At 42.5% G+C, this 25,627-nt stretch overlaps 1 protein-coding gene across 1 annotated transcript in view; it reads right to left on the reverse strand.

Annotated features, from left to right (window-relative positions):
• Positions 1-25,627, reverse strand: part of doc2g (double C2-like domains, gamma) — a gene marked incomplete at its 5' end in the record, with an annotated part of 54,814 nt that overhangs the window by 12,247 nt on the left and 16,940 nt on the right. Inside the window, 3 exons of the mRNA XM_080760647.1 lie at positions 8,487-8,611; positions 13,163-13,219; positions 14,907-15,036. Of these exons, the coding sequence (XP_080616773.1) occupies positions 8,487-8,611; positions 13,163-13,219; positions 14,907-15,036 (312 nt within the window). The remainder of the gene's footprint in view (positions 1-8,486; positions 8,612-13,162; positions 13,220-14,906; positions 15,037-25,627) is intronic.

Consider the following 25,627-nt stretch of genomic DNA (forward strand, 5'->3'; position numbering starts at 1 on the left):
TAGAACAGCTCTGAATACTAGACGGGCCCTCCTCCTCCTCCTCCTCCTCCCACAACTCATATGATATCGAAATGGCCACACATTTTTTTCTTTGAATCAACTGTATTCTATGGAAGTGACAGTGATATTTGACGGAATAAATGATCGATCTCTTTGCTATTGTGCTTGCCTATTGTAATACCCTGTCTTTGTGTTTGTTTGTTTTGTGTTTTTTCTCTTTCTTTTTTTCTTTTCCTTTGTGAAGTGTTTCCTTTGTACAGTTAGGACCATCTCGAAAATGAGATAGGCTACTATATCTCAATGGGGTATTCCTAAATAATAACAAACAACAAAACATCTCTGAGATGACCATGACCATGACCACGACGCTCCAAAGGCAGCAACAAAGCTAGAAACTAAGGGCTCTATTTTGCCTTTTATTATTATTTTTTACTATTTTGAAAAACAGCCAATCTACAGGCTTACAAGATTGTCTATTTTAACTATTCGAAAATGTTTATCAAAATAGTAAAACAAGGCAAAGTAGTTTAGAGATCAGGGGTTTAGCATGGACGGAAATAGAGCCCTAAATGTTTATATAGAGTTTGGATGTGTGAGAATTATGTCATAGAACTATGACTGTCAATTCTGGGATATGTATATACGCTTATACTGATCACTGTATGCAACGATCACAGTGATTACAGTGATACAATGATTATACTGATCACTGTATGCAACGATCACAGTGATTACAGTGATACAATGATTATACTGATCACTGTATGCAACGATCACAGTGATTACAGTGATACAATGATTATACTGATCACTGTATGCAACGATCACAGTGATTACAGTGATACAATGATTATACTGATCACTGTATGCAACGATCACAGTGATTACAGTGATACAGTGATTATACTGATCACTGTATGCAACGATCACAGTGATTACAGTGATACAATGATTATACTGATCACTGTATGCAACGATCACAGTGATTACAGTGATACAGTGATTATACTGATCACTGTATGCAACGATCACAGTGATTACAGTGATACAATGATTATACTGATCACTGTATGCAACGATCACAGTGATTACAGTGATACAGTGATTATACTGATCACTGTATGCAACGATCACAGTGATTACAGTGATACAATGATTATACTGATCACTGTATGCAACGATCACAGTGATTACAGTGATACAGTGATTATACTGATCACTGTATGCAACGATCACAGTGATTACAGTGATACAATGATTATACTGATCACTGTATGCAACGATCACAGTGATTACAGTGATACAATGATTATACTGATCACTGTATGCAACGATCACAGTGATTACAGTGATACAGTGATTATACTGATCACTGTATGCAACGATCACAGTGATTACAGTGATACAATGATTATACTGATCACTGTATGCAACGATCACAGTGATTACAGTGATACAGTGATTATACTGATCACTGTATGCAACGATCACAGTGATTACAGTGATACAATGATTATACTGATCACTGTATGCAACGATCACAGTGATTACAGTGATACAGTGATTATACTGATCACTGTATGCAACGATCACAGTGATTACAGTGATACAGTGATTATACTGATCACTGTATGCAACGATCACAGTGATTACAGTGATACAATGATTATACTGATCACTGTATGCAACGATCACAGTGATTACAGTGATACAATGATTACGGGGATCAAAAAGCTTGGGATATGAATTATTGCTGATCATCTCATTGAGATCAGATTCTAAAAATGTCTTCTACATCCTGACAGTTTTCTGAAAAAGCTATGTTTCTATTTAAAAAATAGCAGACCTACAAGCTCGTAGCGCGCCGCTCGTAGCGCGCCACTCGGTGGCGCGCTATGAGCTTGTAGATCTGCTATTTTTCAATAACTAAAGCATAGCGTAATGCTAACACCAAAACGGGTTCCCGCCCAAAATGTTGTTTAAATAGAGGGTATCTGCGTGACATCATTATACAGGAACACAAACGCCTGTAAAAAACTTAACTACTTTCTGTCCTCGTCAGTTCATACATCCAAACAGCTTATGACAAAGTGTGTGCTCCTTACTTTGTGTGACCTTGTTGTTGTGTCTAGTATTGTGTAGTACTCAAACAACAAGAAACTAGTCATGGCTATTGGCTAGTGATGGAGACAGAAAAGGATGAAAATGGAGACAGAAAGCACAGAGAAAGAAAGCATCTGTGGTTGAGGCCGCCCAGCTCGTCAAGTGGATTGATCACACCTGGTCATCATCATCAAGTGGATTGATCATGCCTGGTCACATAATGACCCGTCCCTTTGCGTGGGCCCGTGGTGATGGAAGTGGCAGAAGAACTGGCAGCGAGCCAAGGAGAAGGAGGGTGATTTAAAAGTTTCCGTAATAGGCCGGTTTGAGCGATTTAAAAAAGAGCAAATGGTGTTTAACCCATTCTGGGCGGGAACCCCTTTTGGTGTTTTAAGCATCACCGGTGTCATTTCTCACTTCACTTGCCGTTGTTCTGTCCCCTGTACCATGTTGATCTGTTCCTGTATTGTGTTTTTGTATGGACGTGGTGTTGGGTGCTTGCACATAATGCACACATGGCACCAACGCATGGTGTTGTGTGCAGGCACACTACACTTTGTCCTTTTTATCATTAATTTTTTAAGAGCCTGCCCAGGGACTACAGATGAAATTTTCCTGCGGCTAACTCTGGTCCATGCATTTACATTAATGTGAAAACTGACATGTTCACACCCATTCACACCCATCCTCCGTGAACTCCACTGGCTCCCAGTCAAGTCCAGAATTGAATTTAAAATACTCACCATCACCTACAAAACCCTCAACAACCAGGCCCCCCTCTACCTCTCTGAACTCATCAACCGCCATGTCCCCTCCTGCTCCCTCAGGTCAAGCACTGCCAACCAACTGGAACCCCACAAATCTAACAAACGGACATGGGGAGACAGGGCCTTTGCAGTGGCTTCCCCTTCTCTCTGGAACTCACTCCCAACTCACATCAGAGCTGCCCCCACCTTCGAAATGTTCAAAAGCACACTCAAAACCCACCTGGCTTTCCCTACATAACCCCCCCCCCCACACACACACACACACACACACACACACACACACACACACACACAAACCCCCTTCTTGTTTGTCCCTCTTTTGATTTTGATTTCTAGTTTTTAACCTTTCAAATAAATTAAATAGTAAATAGTTTTCTAATAAATATGTCTGTACCTCTTTCTGTAAAGCGACTTTGGGTACCCAGAAAAGCGCTATATAAATCGTATATATAATTATTATTATTTTTTAATTATTTTATGTTGATTAATGAGCTTTGTCCCTGTCAAATAAATAAATAAATAAATGTTATACTTTGGCTATTGAAAAATATCAGATCTACAAGCTCATAGCGCGGCACCATCTGAAACATTCTGTGGCTAGGAAGCTATACATGGCTCTAGCATCTGAAACATTCTGTGGCTACGAAGCTATACATGGCTCTAGCATCTGAAACATTCTGTGGCTACGAAGCTATACATGGCTCTAGCATCTGAAACATTCTGTGGCTACGAAGCTACATGGCTCTAGCATCTGAAACATTCTGTGGCTACGAAGCCACATGGCTCTGAAACATTCTGTGGTTGGGAATGAGTTGACTATAGGATCTTTTGATATAAGCCTGCAAGCTTTCACCTACAAGCCTTATTATTACTAGAGGCTTTGCGTTCAAATTAATGCCTGACAACAACAACAAGGCACTTGTTGAAATGGCTAAAGAAAAATGTGAAATACCTGAGCCTATACATGGGCCTTAAGTAGAGATAAGACAATTGAGCGGTGTGTGTGTGTGTGTGTGTGTGTGTGTGTGTGTGTGTGTGTGTGCGTGCGTGCGTGTGCGTGGGCCGCTGGGCGGTGCATGCAGATGTGCTCTCATGAGAAGCAAGAGGATGCCTGCAAAAAGCTATAGTTTAGACCTGGACACTTCACTCACAGATGACAATATCCACGTACTGTAACACAGTCTGTAATACTGTACTGTAATACAGTCAACTGGAAAAGAGGGAGTTGTGGTATATACAGTAGGGCATAGCAGTGGGCGTCGTGCACCACTCAATAATCTGCCATTCATTTACAAACATATTTCAATTATTTTAAGCCGAGAATCAAGCCATCCAGTGATGGCAAGTTTTTAAGGAAATGAATAAAACCGATGCAATACTGCCTTATCAAAGTTGGTGTTGTGACTTCACTTTAGATATTCTCAATTACTTGCATGAGAAGGAGAGAGGTGGTGGAGTTAGCGGTTTTAGCAGACAGATTGAGGGTCCAATGGAGTTAGGTTTTGTCCAATGTGTTTTTTTACTACTTTCCATTGGTTCAATATTTTCGAAACACACAGACGTAAAGGGTGTTCAATAGCACTGATTTATGGAATAAAATCAAAAACCAAAAAAAATGAGTTATGAGGTTTCAGAGACGTCCCTGCCCCTCGATCTGGCTTCCTCAGTGCTCCGCTATACTGTATATCATGATAATACCACATACTCTGTTACATCCTGACAAGACCTCTGGGAATACATATAGTAATGTACGATTGACCTTGAGTGGACAAACAGCCCTTATAAAATACAATATCCAATCATATTACACTGTGAACATCACTCCATTTCCTACTCCTTTCCTATTCATTGGCTATTCTTTGCCTGGGCCCCAATAACAATCTACTGTATTGTGGAACGACAGAAGGCATACTATTTGGGATTTTCTAATATACATGTATTTTTTGGACATTGTACATAAAATATGATATATTATGGCGAGTTTATTAACAGAGAACCTTTCTTCCGTGCCGCTACACGGAACTGGCGAGGAGCCACTAATAGTTCTGGTTTGGTGTTTTTCTCTCTCTCTTGTTTTTCTCAGCGTTTTCAAATGGATTTAGGGAGGCAGCTGCCTCCCTTGCCTGCCCTCTATGGCAAATATGCCCCTCTGGTCATGAAGTAAATTTGTTATTGAGAAATGTTTGTACTGTTTATCGCATCCTTGGCAGCAGTTCTTGTCTAACTCGTGGGTTGGAAGAAAATCTCTCTTCAGTCTAGTGGGCTAGAACTCAATACAGAATGCACTAAAGCAATGCTCAAAAACACTGTTATTACTGTTAAGCATTAGACAACTTGGAAGCATAAGACAAAAGGTCAAAGAAGACTGCATGCACACAAAGTACAGTAAGTACTAAATTAAAATAATCTATACTTTATTGATAGGTTTATATACAGGTTTAATGTTAAACGCCATTGACAATGAAGGGAACATTTACGTCATCTTGTCCCTAACACATGTCCTTAATGCCATTAACAAAAAAGATAATTTAATGTTGGTTTTTAGTTCAATGTTTGTTTTAAAAAAAATGCCCTTGGCAATGAAGGGAACATTTACGTCATCTTGTCCCCAACACAAACATTAAATGTCATTGACAATAAAGAGAATTTAATGTTTGTTTTGTCACCGTTTGTTTTACATCACCTAGACCTTATTTAATATATTAGCGCCCCTCACTTCACACGGGTGTGATTTTTTGTTATGAATATGGGTTCCTTGAAATCAGTACCTTGACAGCATGCAGCTGAGCTTCTAAAACAGCCATCATGTGAAAAACAAATGTGAGCATGTAAATCTTTGTTGTTGTTTAGATGTATGACTTTAACACGCCAGGGAGCTCTGTCTGTCACATTGTGCGTGAGAATGGACTAGTCAGGCAGGCACCCAGCGCACAGGAAGAAATCAATACCCAGGCAAAAAAGAATAAAAAGAAAAGAGAAACTATGACAGAAACAGAAATAGATGGAGAGAGAACGAGAGAGAGAAACAGAGAGAGAGAGCACGCGAGAGAGAGTAGATTATGTAACAAAATCACTTTATTAGTGTTTTCTCCATGTACTGTAAATATTGATCACATGTGTCGCCTACTATCCAGGACTTGGGCTCTGAAGTCGTGCTATCGATGCATGTGGGGAGGAGAGCTCTGAAGCAATTGATCTAAAAATCTTTAAATCACTGCTGTTCTATTACCACAACTTGGGATGTACACTACTTACCACAGCTTGGGATGTACACTACTTACCACAACTTGAGATGTACACTACTTACCACAACTTGGGATGTACACTACTTACCACAACTTGGGATGTACACTACTTACCACAACTTGAGATGTACACTACTTACCACAACTTGGGATGTACACTACTTACCACAGCTTGGGATGTACACTACTTACCACAACTTGAGATGTACACTACTTACCACAACTTGGGATGTACACTACTTACCACAACTTGGGATGTGATACCGAACTTTCATTTAAATGTCATATTGATGCACATTGTACGAAAAGTTCGTTTCAGTATTGGTGTTCTCTATCGCTCTAGAAACTGTTTTACATTCTCAGTTAGGAAAATACTACAGCTTACTCAAACCGCATCCAAAACCAATCTGAAAACTCTTAATATTGTTTATAACAAACTCTGCAGATTTATCTTAGGTTGTCCTTTTACAACTCACCATGGTACTATGTACAGTATGTAAATCTTCAGTTGCCCTCTCTCACAATAAGACAGCGTCACTGTGGATTCAGTTTATTTTTAAATGTATACATTTCAAGTATCCTCAATATCTCAAACAGTTTCTAGAACCACCCACTACCAATTACAAGTTAAGGCATTCCACTCAACCTTATTTTTCTGTTCCTATACAGTCTCCAACGCATTAGGTAAGAAAGCATTTATGTTTAAATCCCCCTCTGATTGGAACAATTTACCAACACATATATATATATATATATATATATATATATATATATATATATTGTTATACTACGACCTCTTGACTATGACTATTGCACTCCACTTTATTCATACACTAGTACACTTTATTTTTTTCTCCATTGAACTTGGAGCTGTATTTCATGTCATGAAAAAGTGCTATACAAATAAAGTGTTATTATTATCATTATATATTTACTCATAAACAATGAACATATAAACAATGAGCTAAACTAAATATTAATTTGAATCAACTATATTCTAATGCTGACCTATGGAAATGACAATGATATTTGACGGAACAAATGATCCACCTTGAGCAGAAGGGAGTTCCAACCGCACCTCTAGTCTATTATGGCAGGCCAGTCTGGTGCATCTCAGAGGCAGGACAGGTTACAGGAGGAAATGGAGGCACTGGAGCAACTCAAGACAGTTTAAGCCCTTATTTTATCAGTCACATCTTGAATTAAAAAAAATAACGCACATGTTGTTGCCTGGATCAAAGACAGCTCTGCTTCAGCTCTGCTCAAGAGGGGCGCGACAACTCAAGCGTAAAAAAAGGCTAAACAGAATCCAGGTCTGGTGAGTCGCTGGCGTGTGCACGGAACGAGCACGCGCACGACACGTTCACAAGCTGAGCTTATAGATCAGCTATGTTCGGTGGCGCAACCCAGCACTCTTTAGCTATAGTGGAGATGCGGTGTGTAACGACATGGATTTGTTCAACGCAAAATACTGTGTTCAAGTTCACGGAGACTTCTGAAAAAAAGCAATTCTCCTGAATGCTGCCTTCCGGCATGGCGAAGGAGGGCATTTGCATTTCTTTCACCATGTAGTAAATGCTGTATGCTGTATTGTCTCCTTCAAATGATCCATCTTGTTGCTATTGTGCTTGCCTAGAGTGCTGTCCCTGAACGGGACAGCAACTTGCTCAATCAGCAAAGTCTATATGCTCTCTTGCCCCATTCTTTGGTGGTTTGATTGGCGCGTTCGAGGTCGGCGAAGAGCAGTCTGTCTCCCGTGGAAATTTATGTCTGCGTGATAAAGTATTGAAAACGCTGAAAGCTTCACCGAACCGTCTGAGCATGCAGGACCTTTCCGACTGATGTCAAAATCTGGTCCGGGCGACCGCCCATGGCAATTAATTCTCTGCTTTCAGCGCTATCAAGAAAAGAGCTATGATGGCCTCCAGCCACCCACTACTCCTACACAATTTATACACCGCTGGCCTCTAAAATGGACGGATTAATATCAAGGACTGCCATAACTCTTGGTAAGAGAAGAGTCCTTTTGGAACCCTCTTACAAAGAACCCTGAACCCCTGAAGCCTGGACCCCACTTGAGAACCACTTATTTACACAAACAGATGTACAGTACGTCATGTATGTTTTACAAAGCGTCTTTTTATATACAGTATAAAGAATAATCCTTCTCATTTCGGGCCGATTGTATTCGCAACCTTATTCTTTCAGTCATGACCCACACTTCAGTGCTCGGTATAGACAGAGAGCTTTGGCTTCTGGCTCAGCTCTTCTTTTCGTCAAAGCAGCGCAAGTGAAATACTGCCCCCGCCGCTCCGATTCTGGAGCAGCAGCTAGCATTCTGGAACATTCCACATTCAACAACATGACTCACATTTTGACGAAGGGGTCGGAGTAGCCGTTGGAGTCCATGGCGGCCAGATGAGCGCAGCGTATGATTCCCACGATGAGGCTGCTCTTCTCTGGGTTGTAGCACAGTGACACCAGGATACGGCCGCGCTGCGTGACAGGGGCGAGAGACATTACAGTTACACCATGACGTGGGCAGAGAGAGACAGCGTCAATATTACAGTTACACCATGACGTTTTGTGCACACGCCCGCGACTCACCAGACCTGGATTCTGTTTAGCTTTTATTTTTACGCTTGTGTTGTCGCTCCCCTCTTGAGCGGACCTGGAGCAGAGCTGTCTTTGATCCAGGCGACAACGTGTGCGTTAATCGATGCCCATTTACACCATCACGCTGCATGATGGGGGCAGAGACCAGGCACGTGCACACATAGACATCAAAGGGGGCTTCAGCAGCCCCTGTCAGTAAAACAACTGCCCTCTCCAGACCATGAATGAAGTATTTACTATGGTGAAAGAAATGTAAATGCCCTCCTCTCCTTTCCATGCCATACCCAAGAATAGTTTTTTCTGAACTCTCCAGATCCTGAACGCAGCATTTTGCCCTGAAATAATTTGTTTAGAAATCCATGTCATCTCCAGTAGCCAAACGAGTGCAGGGTCGCGCCTGGAATATAGCAGATCTACAAGCTCTCAACACGTGACACGTTGAGAGCTTGTAGATCGGCTATTTTCTTCCAAAAGTGCCCTCCTACGGAATTTCCGACCCTGGCCACAAAAATAGCGGATCTACAAGCTCACAATGTGTACAGTACAGCACCTCTCAGTTCAGACGGGTCTGATTTTTCTATTATCAACACAGGGCATTAACAATATATATATGCTGTATTTATACTGTATTATTACTCCTGTGGTTATCAAATACAACACTTACACACGCAGTTTGTGTTTTATAAATTTTGTTTGTTCCGTTTCAATAAGAAATAAAAGGATGCAACAGATACATAATTGATGAACACGACTCGGAGACCTATAATTAGACAATCTATGGTGCAGGGCCGGGGCGCATGCAGCAGAACGCAGCCAGCCAGTCTCCTGGGCATTATCTGGGCACAAAGTGCGGGGCACACCACCACACAAAGGGGCTGCATGAGGCAGACGTGGCATGAATTAGACCCGTCAGAGCATATAGTCTCTGATTCCCTTCAAGAGTCGGTTGTGTTCCTTCGCTCAGAGTGCATTGTTATTTAGCTAAGTTAGAGGAGGCGCAATGTCGCAAACACTGTAGTTGCTGAGGAAAAAAAGGACGATTCCGTGGCAGTGGTTTTCAACCCTTTTAACGTCAAGGTCCATCATTTATTCAGCATTTGAGCCTCTCAGACCCAAAACTGTGAGTATTTTGTTGTCGTTGGATACAATTTAGTCTACAATTCCATGCCTTCCATGGCAAACGATCAAAATAACAATAATTATTCTACATTCTCTAATTGTGTAGACTTCTTGTAAATTAAGTAATGTAGATCTATGTTTAACCAGTCTACAGAAGTGAACATTTCAAGCCTGTTTTCTCAACTCGCTGTTTTCTGCAAGACTCTACTCTATAAGTCATATCTCCAGTACTGGTGGGTCAAATTGAACAACCAATATGTCAATTGAAGCTATGATTCCCTGCTTTCACAAACGAGAAAAAAATAGAAAATAAGAAAAATCGGTCAGACTCGGTCAGAAATGGTCACATCTTTTTCTACTTCTCCAGTTCCTTAATCCGACGCACCTGTCCCCCGTAGGTGTGCACGAGGACTTATTTTTCTTCAAAGGCTACTTATACTGAAATAAATGCATCTCTAATGCGTCTCCCTTTCTCGCGACCTCTCTGTGTGTACCAGCACATGTAGCTTACTTATACTGAAATAAATGCATCTCTAATGCGTCTCCCTTTCTCGCGACCTCTCTCTGTGTGTACCAGCACATGTAGCTTACTTATACTGAAATAAATGCATCTCTAATGCGTCTCCCTTTCTCGCCATGCACCTCTCTCTGTCTGTGTAGCAGCACAAGTAGCTGAGCTCTGAGCGTAAACTCAATAAGGAAGATCTCTCTCTCTCGCACTCACCTCATCTTTATTGCATGAGGATGCTTCAAACAAACATCCTGTCGTTCAGGGGTGAAGTGGGAACACTTCTAGCCAATCTGCTGTCAGCCAATCAGGTCGACTGTGAACTGCATTTTAGACATTTAAATACCGCTGACACTAAATCCAAATAATGCGCTCTCTATAAGGATACATCTGCACCGGAGTGAAATAACCACTTAACCCATTTTTGAGCGGTGCCTCCACACTACTCCAGAGGGCCACTATAGTTCCACACTCACTCCAGTGGGCCACTATAGTTCCACACTCACTCCAGAGGGCCCCTATAGTTCCACACTCACTCCAGAGGGCCCCTATAGTTCCACACTCACTCCAGAGGGCCACTATAGTTCCACACTCACTCCAGAGGGCCCCTATAGTTCCACACTCACTCCAGAGGGCCACTATAGTTCCACACTCACTCCAGAGGGCCACTATAGTTCCACACTCACTCCAGAGGGCCACTAGTTCCACACTCACTCTAGAGGGCCACTATAGTTCCACACTCACTCCAGAGGGCCACTATAGTTCCACACTCACTCCAGAGGGCCACTATAGTTCCACACTCACTCCAGAGGGCTACTATAGTTCCACACTCACTCCAGAGGGCCACTATAGTTCCACACTCACTCCAGAGGGCCACTATAGTTCCACACTCACTCCAGAGGGCCACTATATAGTTCCACATGCACTCACTCCAGAGGGCTACTTTAGTTCCACACTCACTCCAGAGGGCCACTATAGTTCCACACTCACTCACTATAGTTCCACGCTCACTCCAGAGGGCCACATTGCATATATCAAAAATAGCAGATCTACAAGCTCAAAACGCGTTGTAGATCAGCTATTTTTGCTATATTTGAATTGAAATCCTGAATATTATGTTTAGCTATTTTCTAATTGGAATCCTGAAAAGTAACATTTTTAATTTCAAATGCATTTAGTTATAGTTATGTTAACTTTATGAACTAAATACAAATACATTGGACATAAAAAAGACAATAACATCTTAATACTAGTAATTAGCTGAAATCAATAATCATATCGAGAGAGTCTTCGTATATGAACACTTTGAATGCCCAGATGTAGTTGGAACCAGTAAATCAGTGTGCCCAGCGATTTGGAGCTACGGAGCCCATTTCAAGGTGCACAAGGTCGCCATCTTGGATGTAGCTTTTGTAGCTAGATGTAGCCAAAACACCTCAAGGTGTTAACATGAGGCCACATGAACAGGTTCCGTACATCCGACGTGTCCACACGTCATAAGCAATCCAACCCACGGATTCAAAGGAAGTGTGTACAGTACACGTCCTAGCGCTTGGCTCTTGGTTCATGCGCGGTCCGGTCACGTCTTAGTTCACCGCTGCAGAAAGAATGCCTCGTATCTCCTAATCTAGGGCGCTCTCCGTGGTTTTGATCAGATGGATATACTAAGCTCTTCATTTCTGTCTTCTCACCTGCCTCTCGTTCAAAAATATGAACGCGAGGGATCATCAGCGACTTTTATCGGATTCTTAGCGAGGTAAGCAAGCAAAAACAGAGATTTACAGAGTAAAAGCGGCCATGTCTTCCCGGCACCCCAGAGCTTCTATTTTGAAGGAATCCCGGCGCTGATTGTGTTTTAAGTGATGGTGGCCAGTTGCCCACGTATGATGTAATGGAATCAATTATTTGCAAATGTCAAAACAAAAAAAATCCTTTACTTTCCACTTTAACCAGTGAAGCATTAAATTAATCTAGACAGAGATGGGACACTATTATGATTCCAAAAAGGATGATGAGAAACATAAGATCCTATCAGTGCAACCGCCGCATGGAATAATTGGAAAGCTGCCCGTTTTTTTCCCCTGAACTTCTACTGGTTTCACTGATTTATTAAAAGTACATGTCATTCAGATGCACAGCCGGTGATTAAAATCAGATAATTAAAACCAGGCGGGGAAGGTGTGGGTGTCTATTAGAATTCCCAGAAAGATAAGAAAATTCATTAGATTTTCAGATGAGATCAAAGCAAATTACCAATGATCCCCCCCCCCCCCCCCTTTGCTTCAAACAATGCTAATGGCATAATAGCTCTAATGCAGTGGGTTTCAACCACTGGTCCGGGGACCACCATGTGGTCCTTGAGGGGGTTCCAGGTGGTCCCACAGCTAAATGATGGAGAGTTGGTAACCAAATGGACCCTAATTAGATCTTTAACTCTTTAGAGGGTTAAATGAAACCATATGGACCCGTATGGGTCCATATGGTTTCATTTTACGCTCTTAAGAGTTAAATTATTCTTAAACATCTGCATTACTAATTTTACAAGAAGTATACACAATTCGAGAATGTAGAAGAATTGTTGTTTTGATCAACGTTTGCCTGTTGTCTCTCCTATGGTAGCAACATCTAACGTACAGCATGGAATTGTGGACAAAATCTTACCCAACGACAACAAAATATTCTTTAAGTTTTGGGTCTGAGAGGCTAAATGTCATCGAATGGTGGTCCGTGGATCAAATGGTCAATACATAATGGACCTTGACATGAAAAGGGTTGAAAACCACCGATCTAATGAAGAGTCCTACCTCTTCCTCTGCTGTGGGCGCTCCCTGCTCCACAGCTTGATTGTTGCCTTCTTTATTCTAGGAGACGGGGAGGGAGGGAGGGAGAGAGAGAGAGAGAGAGAGAGAGAGAGAGAGAGAGAGAGAGAGAGAGAGAGAAAGAGAGAGAGAGAGAGGGAAAGGGAAAGGGAAAGAGAGAGAGAGAGAGAGAGAGAGAGAGAGAGAGAGAGAGAGAGAGAGAGAGAGAGAGAGAGAGAGAGGAGAGAGAGGGAAAGAGAGCGAGAGAGAGAGAGAGAGAGAGAGAGAGAGGGAAAGAGAGAGAGAGGAAGAGACAGGGAGAGATGGCGACGTTTATTCCATATAAAAGGGCAACATCACATACATAGTGGAACACACAGTATGACAGGCACGCATTCACACAGGGGTCACTCACAGGGGTCATTCACAGGGGTCACTCACAGTCACAGGGGTCACTCACAGCAGAGCCATTGAGTAAGACAGAGTTACGACAACTCTGTTCACTTCATATAGGGCCAGTCCAATGGCGGCGGCTCTTCTACATAGACTTCTATTGGTGAATAGTGACACTGGAAGTTTACGGAATGCATTGGAGTCCATGGGCTCACGCGAGTACATGAACCACCACGTGACCGGGCTGTTTTCTGCCCCCTCAATGTCGCAAGTCTTGTCTATACTCTACTATGGCTCTGGTGGTGGACATTTTTGTCAAAATTAAATTCTTTGCTCCAAAAAGAGTGGACAATAAAATTGACGAAAAACACACGTTAGCCCTGAATGACCATAACAAGGGATTTTAACTCTGAGGGCTCCATTTTCATCATCGCTAAACCCCTTATCCCTAAACTTCTTAGTTAAAATGGCCAGTCTACAAGCTCACAACGTGTCAATGTATATTGGCTAGTTGAACTATTCAAAAATGTTTTTCAAAATAGTTAAAAAAGGGCAAAGAAGTTAAGGGATAAGGGGTTTAGCGGTGACAAAAATGGAGCCCTCAGAGTTAAAATCCCTTGTTATGGTCATTCAGGGCTATAGTGTGTTTTTCGTCAATTTTTACAAGAAGTTTAGGGATAAGGGGTTTAGCTCTGAGAGTGTAACAAATGGAACCAAAGGGTAAATGGTAAATGGTGCATTTATATAGCGCCTTTATCCAAGGCGCTTTACGTAGATTGTGCATTACATTCACCCATTCACACACACATTCATACACAGATTGCGGGCGGAAGCCATGCAAGGTACCAACCAGCACATCGGGAGCAATTTGGGGTTCAGTGTCTTGCCCAAGGACACTTCGACATGTAGACAGGAGGAGCCGGGATTCGAACCGCCGACCCATGGATCATTGGACGACCTGCTCTACCTCTTGAGCCACAGTCGCCATAAAATATCAAATGAGAACCACTGTATAGTACTGATTGTACTCCTAATGTGCCATAGAGTTGTAAATCAGTGTCGTACATTTTCTGAAGAAAACCTTGGAGTCTGACATTTAGAAATTGGGTCTTATCAAAATAGGAACATTATAATGGTGTGTGAAATAAAAAATGAAAGTCTTCGAACAGACAGATTGATGACCCTGCACAATTTCAGCATGGCAATTATTGTATTGACACGCGCGCATACACACGCGCACACACACGCACACGCACACGCGCACACACACACACACACACACACACACACACACACACACACACACACACACACACACACACACACACACACACACACACACACACAGTGTATGTACCTGTGGTGCAATTCTCTCCAGTCCCATGTTGTATCTCTTGTTCTCCCCCTCTTTCAGTTTCTTCAAGGCCACCCGCACTTCTCCAATGAACTCATTTCGACCAAGTCTGTCCATGTCACACACACACAGTCTACATGCACGCACACGCGCACACATACAAGCGCGCGCGCACACACACACACACACACACACACACACACACACACACTTAGATGAACCCATTTATAGGACTGAGAACAGATTCTACAAAATGTCTTCTAAATCATGACAGACGCTTTCCACACCCCCACAGGGAGTGCAGTGCCCGGTATAGAGGCGGTTGGACCCACGCTTCTCCAGAGCCACCACAAAAGGCTCTGGTCAGGCTCTGCCAGTGGGCCTAATGAGGCCAACTCCTTTCACCTGGCACTGCACTGTGGGGGTGTGGAACGCGTGTGTCGAATGTGAAGTCTGTGGGTCAAACGGTTCTCGAGTTACGTACATCATAACCGTGCACACACGTACGCACGTACGCAGAGACGTGGCACATTTATAGTAGGATTATTAAAATGTCAATGTCAGGCCTAAATGGGTTAATAGCAGCGATTCAGGGCTGGAGCCAGGCTGATCAAAATGTACATAAAGTACCCAAAGTAAAAGCACTCGTCGTGCAGAATGTAGCCTACTTATAGTTCTTTCCACACCTCGCAATAGGAGAGAAATCCTCTGCAACCCGAAAGAAATGGAACAAACGTTGTGAAATGCAACACATCCCAAACATCACAGATCCTCAAAGCATCATCCCTATTCTGGGCACGACCCAAAAATAGCCGGCAATGTGTTAAAATATCAGATCTACAAGTTGTGAGCTTGTAGATAAGATCGGCCAATTTCTGCGAAGAGATTTGGTGTAGAAGGAAAAAGGAGATGTTTGAGAACCCCACTTCTCAGAGTGGGGTCCCGGGGACCCCCAGGGGTCCTTGAGGGAGTCCCAGGGGGTCCCCAGCCAAATGATATAGTTAGGAACCAAAATGGACCCATGCGGTCCTGAGAGTAACTCTGAGAGTGTACAAATGGAACCAAATGGACCTGTTACCCGTGACCCTCAGAGTTACTTAGCAGTGATTTTACTACATAAATTGTGGGTCTCAGAGATAGAAATTCGTGTAAACTAATGCATGTCAAACTGCGGGGGTCATTGAAATTAAACGGGTTGAGAATCACTGCTAGAGCCGTAAAATTCTTTGACGTGTTTTTCCAAGTCAAGGACCCCTTAGCTGAGAGAGAGAGCTGAAGCAGGGACCCCCTACTGTACATATTCTCCCGTACCACCTGTTGAGAGCACCCCTGGTTTAAGCGCTTAAGCGCTTAATACATTTATTACCATAACTGCACGTGATATTTCTAACAGCGTCGCAGCTGCAGAAATAAGCCTGCACACATTTTAGGTCATAACGTATTCCCGCTCCGTATAAAGTGCAACCACAAACCAGGTAAGACGGGTCAGCTGCTAACTTGGAGTTAAAGTGGGAGCAAGCATTCCCAAATCGCTTGAAATGCATGAGAAAAAATAATGTGTCAGTCTCGACCCTCTGCGTGTTTCTCCAGAGTGTGTTTCACTTTTAATCAGCATGGCCAGACGGACTGATTTAATGCCGAACACAAAATGTGGGGTAAATGCCATTTGGAGGTTTTGGAGGTTATCAAGACATTCACCGGGTAATCATTCATAAATATTACAGCTTTCCATGGCAGACCATGACTTGGCAGGATGCCCTCTTGCATGGGCAGCGGCTGCTCTCTCTCTCTCTCCACCACCTGTTGGGCTGTGCCCAGACCGTCACTGCACAGTTGTTGTCACTTGTTTTTTGATACCCCATTTCTGTCCCCCCCCCCCCCTTATATGTCTCATTAACTCTCTCTTTTTTTTTTGATGTCCAGCTTTGAGAGTTTGTGTAAACACAAACATTGACCTAAGTTCCCAAGACAAACATTGACCTAAGTTCCCAAGACAAACATTGACCTAAGTTCCCAAGACAAACATTGACCTAAGTTCCCAAGACAAACATTGACCTAAGTTCCCAAGACAAACATTTATATGGGCACAAAAGGGGCCAGGTCCACTCAGCTCCATATATGGGCACAAAAGGGGCACCATATAAGGAGTCCCCAAAGCAGCTACAGTATACGTCCAAAACCCAAATATGTACGAGCTGCGTTCGCTTCCCGCGTTTGCGCGTCTTACTCGTGTACAATGATAAGAGCGCCCCTCACTTCACACGGGTGTGATTTCTTTGTATTCACTCACACAGGCTTGCGCGCACACACACACACACACACACACACACACACACACACACACATTTTCCGTTTGACACGTTAGCTCCAGCCTGTTCCTCCTCATAACTGATGGGATGTGTCTCTGGCAGTCTCAGAATAACTCACTGTGATTTATACTCTCGCCCAATGCTTCACGTCAGTGGTTCCCAAAGTGGGGTCCGGGGACCCCCAGGGGTCCTTGAGGGAGTTCCAGGGGGTCTCCAGCTAAATGATATTTATAGGAACCAAATGGACCCTTATGGGTCTGTAACTCAGTGTACAAATGGAACCAAATGGACCCATTAGGGTCCATTTAGTCTGATTTTACAATATGAATTGAGAGTCCCAGAGATAGAAATTCCATTAAATGGGGGTCCGTAGATTAATATGCATGTCAAACTGGGGGGTCCTTGAAAAAATCAATCAGGTTGAGAATCACTGCTAGAGCTGTACAAATGTTCTCTTATGGGGTCCCTGGCATATATTTTCAAATGTTGGGTCCGCGGGCTAATTAGTGTCAATTTGGGGGTCCTTGATGTGAAGAAGGAACCACTGCTTTACGTCAGAGCTTTGCATTCACTCATGGTCCAATGCAGTGTTGATTTGGACAGCATTTTATTTTATTAGTCATAGTCTCTTTTACATCTACAAGCTCCTCTATGAGCTTGTAGATCGGCTATTTTCACCAAACAACCAATCGTAAAATGACTTATACTGGATATCTTGTCCACTAGTCCCTTCCTAACATTTTAGTCTAGTTTTTATTTGTTGAGGAAATTGTCAATCAAATTAGTCCTAGTTTTAGTCATCATGGCTTGGTTTCCATTTAGTTTTCGTTAAGGTAGTCGACGGACATTTTTTGTCATAGTCCAACGACCTGCTGTTTGCAGAAACAACCTACAATGGGGATCTACTGCAACGGCTGTGATACACCACCATGAGATAACATCATCCAAAACACTTCTGGGCATTTCAGCATTCAAGCAGCATTCATTACATGCATTATTCCTTGTTTGTCATTTGTAAAATCGATCAAAAATAACTTAATAATTAATGTCTTCAAAGCTATAATCACCTCTAAACCACACACTAATTATACAGGTCTATATTTCATCAACTGGACACTAAACATCGCAACACAACCTGTTGTGAGCTTGTAGATCCGTTATTTTTTGGTGCAGACAGAAGGCTGGCACCATTACCTCAACGACCCCACTCCAGATAAGCTGTAGAAGACGGATGAATGTTGATTTGGTATATAAATTATGTAATTATGTTGAACTGTCGGGACCCCCAAAATAATCCTATTTGAACTGGGGACCCCCAAAATAATCATATTTCAACTGTCGGGACCCCCAAAATAATTATATTTGAACTGTCGGGACTCCCAAAATAATCATATTTGAACTGTCGGGACTCCCAAAATAATCCTATTTGAACTGTTGACAGGTTGAGAACCACTAGACCAGGTGAAGCATGTACTTACTTACATACTTCTTTAACTAAGTGGTATTCCATTTGAAATTATTATGAAGACAAAATCTAAAAACTAAAAAGTAACATTTAAAAGGACATTTATCAGTCTTACAAGGATATACTAATTAGTTTCCGTCATCAGTTCTCGCAGTACCTTTGGGGTACACACACACACTGTGTTTCCTGTTTTTGTACAAGGGAGTCATCTCTGCTCAACGATGAAACCACTAAAACTACCCCACTTCAAAGACTCCACCTCAACTCCAGTAAACTACCCCACTTCAAAGACTCCACCTCAACTCCAGTAAACTACCCCACTTCAAAGACTCCACCTCAACTCCAGTAAACTACCCCACTTCAAAGACTCCACCTCAACTCCAGTAAACTACCCCACTTCAAAGACTCCACCTCAACTCCAGTAAACTACCCCACTTCAAAGACTCCACCTCAACTCCAGTAAACTACCCCACTTCAAAGACTCCACCTCAACTCCAGTAAACTACCCCACTTCAAAGACTCCACCTCAACTCCAGTGGTGGGGACAAAGTACTCAAAAGTAAAAGTATCAATACAGCATTGTCGAACTGCATGTATTTACTTGAGTAAATGTACTTAGTTACTTTCCAGCACTGTCAATATTTGCATCCAGTGCCATCACAGGTTCACCTTACATCACCCTTACACCCAATCAAAGTGAGGGTTTTTCCACTATATCTCTCCTCCAAACACTGGTAGAGCGAGAGATAGAGTTGAGTCTATTATACGCAGCACCCGATAGATGGAGTGATAGAACGAGAGACAGAGACAGAGAGAGAGAGAGAGAGAGAGAGAGAGAGAGAGAGAGAGAGAGAGAGAGAGAGAGAAGCGACAGAGACACAACCTTTACCGTTGTTATCTTTCTTGCCACATCATATCTACGACTCATCAAAAACACCTGCAAGCGGTCCCTCTCTCTTTGATCTCTATATCCCGGTCTGATAATAATAATAGCCCTGTTCTATTCTACTTTGATCGTATTAGGACGGTGTCACATTCGCAAAGATGTCAGAAATGTTGAAAATCTCTGGAGAGGAGGAGGAGGAGGAAAATAAACACGAGGTTGAAAGCGGAAATAAAAAAGAAAGAGAGAAAAAAAGAAGTGAAGGATCTTTGCGTTTGCCTCGGGCAACAATGGGAGCCTGGGATTCTCCCTCCATTTAATTGGCCTGCTTCTCAATTAAACCTCTCATAATGCAATATGTAAGGATTTAAGTTTTTTTTAGGCATAGTATTAGCTTGATGCATGGATTGTTCTTAATCCACTGTTTTTAATTAAAACGTCTTTGTCCTACTGTCCAGTGCAATGTGCACTGCTCACTTCACAGGGGTGTGATTTTTATTATTATTACAGTATTAGTTTTTTATTATGAAAGCAGAGAGTCTTCTGTTTCATACGGTATGTACATGTCGCTATAGGCCTTATTTTGTGAATAATAGTTCTTCAGGTCCATGCCTTCTCTAAAGTTCTCTCTGGTGGGCGCAAGCTACATTCAATAGCCAATTACTGACAAACTGTACATGGGATCAACTTCCTCCTAAAAGTAGACATTCAGGGCTTTCATTCAGTGTGTAGTATGTATATGATATTATTTGTGTTCATTTTTATATCTGTCTGTCAATGTCTGTCAACTTCAACCTTCCATATCTCTGCTGTTTTTTCAAGCGAGCAGCGTGCAGGCAAAAGCAGGTGTTAGAAAAAGGTCAATATCTCCAGAATGGAAAATTGAAGTGGACAAGTTAGGCTTTCTTTTGATTTATGCGGTGTGATTCTCGCTATAAGAGGCCCCTCGCTGTGGGCCCCTAAAAAGTTCAAAAGTCCAATGTTAATCGCTCAGCACCACCAGGCCTGAGCTCACAGAAAACTCTAGCATACAGCGTTTTGTGGTTCTATTTTTTACTAATTGTTTGGGTTGATTTGTGTTGATTCCTTTTAGCTTGATGTGTACTAGATAATCTTTAAGGTTATTATTTTTTCTGTAGGCCAATATAAATTTATAATGTTTTAGAAGATCATCCGTTCGGTTCTCAAAATTCCTTTTTATTCTGTTGTTGGCTAGTGTGCTCTGTGTTGAATAACTGGTTATCAGGGCCAATTTAGGGCCTGGATCCCGCACTCTTATTTCTAAGAAGGTATTTTGAGCTTTCCGGAGGAATGTCCTACCCTAACCCTAAATACAAAGGGAAGACATCATTGCACATAACCACACCGAGGGGTCTAATGAAGTACTGTCACCTCTTAAACACATGAAAAACTGGAAGAAATACAAAAATCATGGCACTCCATCTTTAAGGTGTACGACTCAGTAATGCTCTCTTATCCAAGCCATGTTTGCTGGTCTAGCGCCTGCAATGCCGTTTTGCAGAAGGCCTGCATGTTTTTTATTAATGCAATCGATTTGTTTAGTTTTTCTCTCTAGCACAGCACAGTTTGCACTGCAGTACAGCAGCATTTTGTATTGAATAGACCCCACGCCTGTACTGTACGTGCATGGCAATTCCATTTAAACACTGCATTCTTTCTTCCTGCTTTTGTGTCCTCCTGTGGAAAAGTCTTTGCTTTAAAGCACCACTATATAATTCTACATCGACTGTCTGAGCCTTCGGGCAGTTTGATTCACAGGGAGGCTTGATACCTCACTAACCAACACAGACCAAAAGGTAGAATCTCCCCTTCTATCCCCTGCTGGGCAGCAGTGGAGCGAGATGCAGAAGGGCATTAGCTAGTGGGTAAACATCTCCCCGGGGATCTCGTCCCTCAAGGTAAAACACCTCCCCAGAGATCTCCCCTCCTGTGTGTTTGTGTGTGTTCTCCATTCTCCTCTGTTGTACTTTGTGGTTTAAAGAGAACCATGTTTATTGGTATAATAAGGATACTTTTAGTTTGGTGGTCATGTTCTCTGTTCACATGCTGATGTCCTGATAGGATAGCTTTCTTTCTTCGGCTAGGGTGACCGTAATTATATGTTATATCTTTTGTGTGCCAGTCCCTCATTTCCAAGACTCTTCAAGGTGTCCCACAAATCCAGACACTGAAGTCCCACATTATGACATGGCAGGCAATAGTGTTCAAATGCCCCTATAGACAGGGCTCCATTTTCGTCAGCGCTAAACCCCTTATCCCTAAACTTCTTTGCCTTTTTTCACTATTTTGAAAAACATTTTTGAATAGTTCAACTAGTCTACATTGACACGTTGTGAGCTTGTAGACTGGCCATTTTAACTATTCAAAAAAAGGCAAAGAAGTTTAGGGATAAGGGGTTTAGCGCTGACGAAAATGGAGCCCTTTAGTCCCCATGGCCTTCTGTTGTACAGCACTCTCGTCTCTTTTCCAGCAAAATATATGTTTTAAGCCTGTTAAAATAACATGAGGAATATCCTCTATAGGCTACAGCAAGTCAGCCACATACCACCCAGGACCAACATTAACATAAAAAAAGTGAGACGCTAGCAATTTAGGTAATAAGTTGCTAAACCAGTTAGCGTACGTCTTTAAATGTTCTGATGAATTGAACATGGATGACCCTGATGTAAACAAGTCTTAGTGCTTTTTCATGGTTTTCATTCTCGTAGCAGTTTTTGTATTGACGTGTGCTTTCGTTTGAAGTGAATGCACCCATTCTACATACTGTGAATACAATATTTGTATTCACAGTATGTGAATACATACGTCCCCGTCCCCCCCGTCCCACACAAGCGATACCTCAAATGAACAGTTTGGATCTGCATGGTCTCAACTCAACTCAACTCAACTTTATTTATAAAGCACATTTAAAACAACCATAGCTGCCACAAAGTGCTGTACAGTACATAGGTAAAACAGTAAGAAAACGCATAGACTAAAAACACAGAGAACAAAGACAACACACAAAACAAAACCCAAAACAAGGGAAGGAGGGTGGGGGAGGCTAGTTCAGGAACAGAGGTCTCATGCTGTGTTAAAAGCCAAAGAATAAAAGTGCGTTTTAAGCGAGGTTTTAAAAATGGCCAGAGAGGGGGCCTGCTTAATTTGCAGGGGAAGGTCGTTCCAGAGCTTGGGGGCAGCGACTGAAAAGGCTCTGTCCCCTCTAAGCTTCCGCTTCGCCCTCGGGACCTCTAGCAGCATCAGGTCAGCTGACCTGAGGGAGCGGGCAGGAGAGTAGGGGTGGAGGAGCTCGGAGAGGTATGGAGGGGCGAGACCACTTAGAGCTTTAAAAGTAAAAAGCAGAACCTTGAACTTAATTCTAAGATTCACTGGCAGCCAGTGGAGAGAGGCGAGGATGGGAGTTATATGCTCTCTCTTACGCGTGCCAGTAAGAAGTCGGGCAGCCGCGTTCTGAATTAGTTGAAGCCGAGCAAGGGAGGACTGACTGGCTCCAAGGTAGAGGGCGTTACAGTAATCCAGCCGAGATGTAATAAAGGCATGGATTACTGTCTCAAGGTGCTGAGTGGTTAAAAAGGGTTTTACTTTTGCCAGTTGACGTAAATGAAAAAAGCTAGACTTCACCACTGAGCTAATTTGGCGATCTAGCTTAAAATCGTTGTCCATTTTAAAGCCTAGGTTGGAGACTGTTGGCTTCACAAACTGAGCCAGGGGGCCTAGATCAAGAGGAGGGGGGTTACCAGAACCATTTGGGGCAAACACTACCACCTCAGTTTTCTTCTCATTGAAGCTTAGAAAGCTTAGGGCCATCCAGGCTTTAATGTCGTCTAGGCAAGAGAGAAGAGCTTTAGGGTCAGCGTCTTTCTTCTTTAGGGGAACATAGATCTGACTGTCATCAGCATAGAAATGGAACGAAATGCCATGTTTTCTGAGGATGGACCCTAGCGGCAGGAGGTATAGGGAGAAGAGCACTGCGGCTAAAATAGAGCCCTGTGGAACACCATACGACAACGGCGCTGGTGACGATTCAGAGCCAGCAGCGCTGACAGACATGGTTCTGCCTGTCAGGTAGGACCTGAACACCCTGGTCACCCTATTCTAAATGAACAGTTTGGATCTGCATGGTCACCCTATTCTAAATGAACAGTTTGGATCTGCATGGTCACCCTATTCTAAATGAACAGTTTGATCTGCATGGTCACCCTATTCTAAATGAACAGTTTGGATCTGCATGGTCACCCTATTCTAAATGAACAGTTTGGATCTGCATGGTCACCCTATTCTAAATGAACAGTTTGGATCTGCATGGTCACCCTATTCTAAATGAACAGTTTGGATCTGCATGGTCACCCTATTCTAAATGAACAGTTTGGATCTGCATGGTCACCCTATTCTAAATGAACAGTTTGGATCTGCATGGTCACCCTATTCTAAATGAACAGTTTGGATCTGCATGGTCACCCTATTCTAAATGAACAGTTTGGATCTGCATGGTCACCCTATTCTAAATGAACAGTTTGGATCTGCATGGTCACCCTATTCTAAATGAACAGTTTGATCTGCATGGTCACCCTATTCTAAATGAACAGTTTGGATCTGCATGGTCACCCTATTCTAAATGAACAGTTTGGATCTGCATGGTCACCCTATTCTAAATGAACAGTTTGGATCTGCATGGTCACCCTATTCTAAATGAACAGTTTGGATCTGCATGGTCACCCTATTCTAAATGAACAGTTTGGATCTGCATGGTCACCCTATTCTAAATGAACAGTTTGGATCTGCATGGTCACCCTATTCTAAATGAACAGTTTGGATCTGCATGGTCACCCTATTCTAAATGAACAGTTTGGATCTGCATGGTCACCCTATTCTAAATGAACAGTTTGGATCTGCATGGTCACCCTATTCTAAAAGAACAGTTTGGATCTGCATGGTCACCCTATTCTAAATGAACAGTTTGGATCTGCATGGTCACCCTATTCTAAATGAACAGTTTGGATCTGCATGGTCACCCTATTCTAAATGAACAGTTTGGATCTGCATGGTCACCCTATTCTAAATGAACAGTTTGGATCTGCATGGTCACCCTATTCTAAATGAACAGTTTGGATCTGCATGGTCACCCTATTCTAAATGAACAGTTTGGATCTGCATGGTCACCCTATTCTAAATGAACAGTTTGGATCTGCATGGTCACCCTATTCTAAATGAACAGTTTGGATCTGCATGGTCACCCTATTCTAAATGAACAGTTTGGATCTGCATGGTCACCCTATTCTAAATGAACAGTTTGGATCTGCATGGTCACCCTATTCTAAATGAACAGTTTGGATCTGCATGGTCACCCTATTCTAAATGAACAGTTTGGATCTGCATGGTCACCCTATTCTAAATGAACAGTTTGGATCTGCATGGTCACCCTATTCTAAATGAACAGTTTGGATCTGCATGGTCAGGGGATGCTCCCTATACCACTCCCCTACTGGGCGGGGCTTTTCTGTTTTTTTTAAACCCATTTAAGACTTGAGAACTGATTCTACAAATGTCTTCTAAATCATGACCGTTTTCTGAAAAATCACACCGGTGTGAAGTGACTGGTGCAACTCCGTGTGGCGGTCCCTGGAACTTCCAGACCCACAGGTTGAGAAATGACAGAGTTACTGTGTGGGGGTCCCCGGGGTGTGTGTGTGTGTGGACACCACTTAAAAACCACAGTGGTTCTCAACCTTTTTCATGAAAAGGACCCCCAGAATTATCATGCATTTGGCTGCAGATTAAAATCTTTGAATATATATTCTTCCACAGCTGAGATGGGGTCGGCGGCCAAATGCATTATAATTTCGGGGGTCCTTGACATGAAATAGTTTGAGCACCACAGACCTAGGGTTTTTTCAATAAACTGTCAGGATTTGGAAGACATTTTTTGTAGAATCTGGTCTCTGCAGGTCTAAAATGAGTTAACACTCCATTTTCTATCTCCGTTTCCCTGTCTGTTCCGTTGTTCCCCTCAGTCTTTCTTGGCCACTGTCTGTATAGTTTCCTCAAT

This window comes from Protomyctophum bolini, assembly GCF_963924005.1.
Source record: "Protomyctophum bolini genome assembly, chromosome: 3".
In the NCBI taxonomy this organism is placed as follows: Eukaryota; Metazoa; Chordata; class Actinopteri; order Myctophiformes; family Myctophidae; genus Protomyctophum; species Protomyctophum bolini.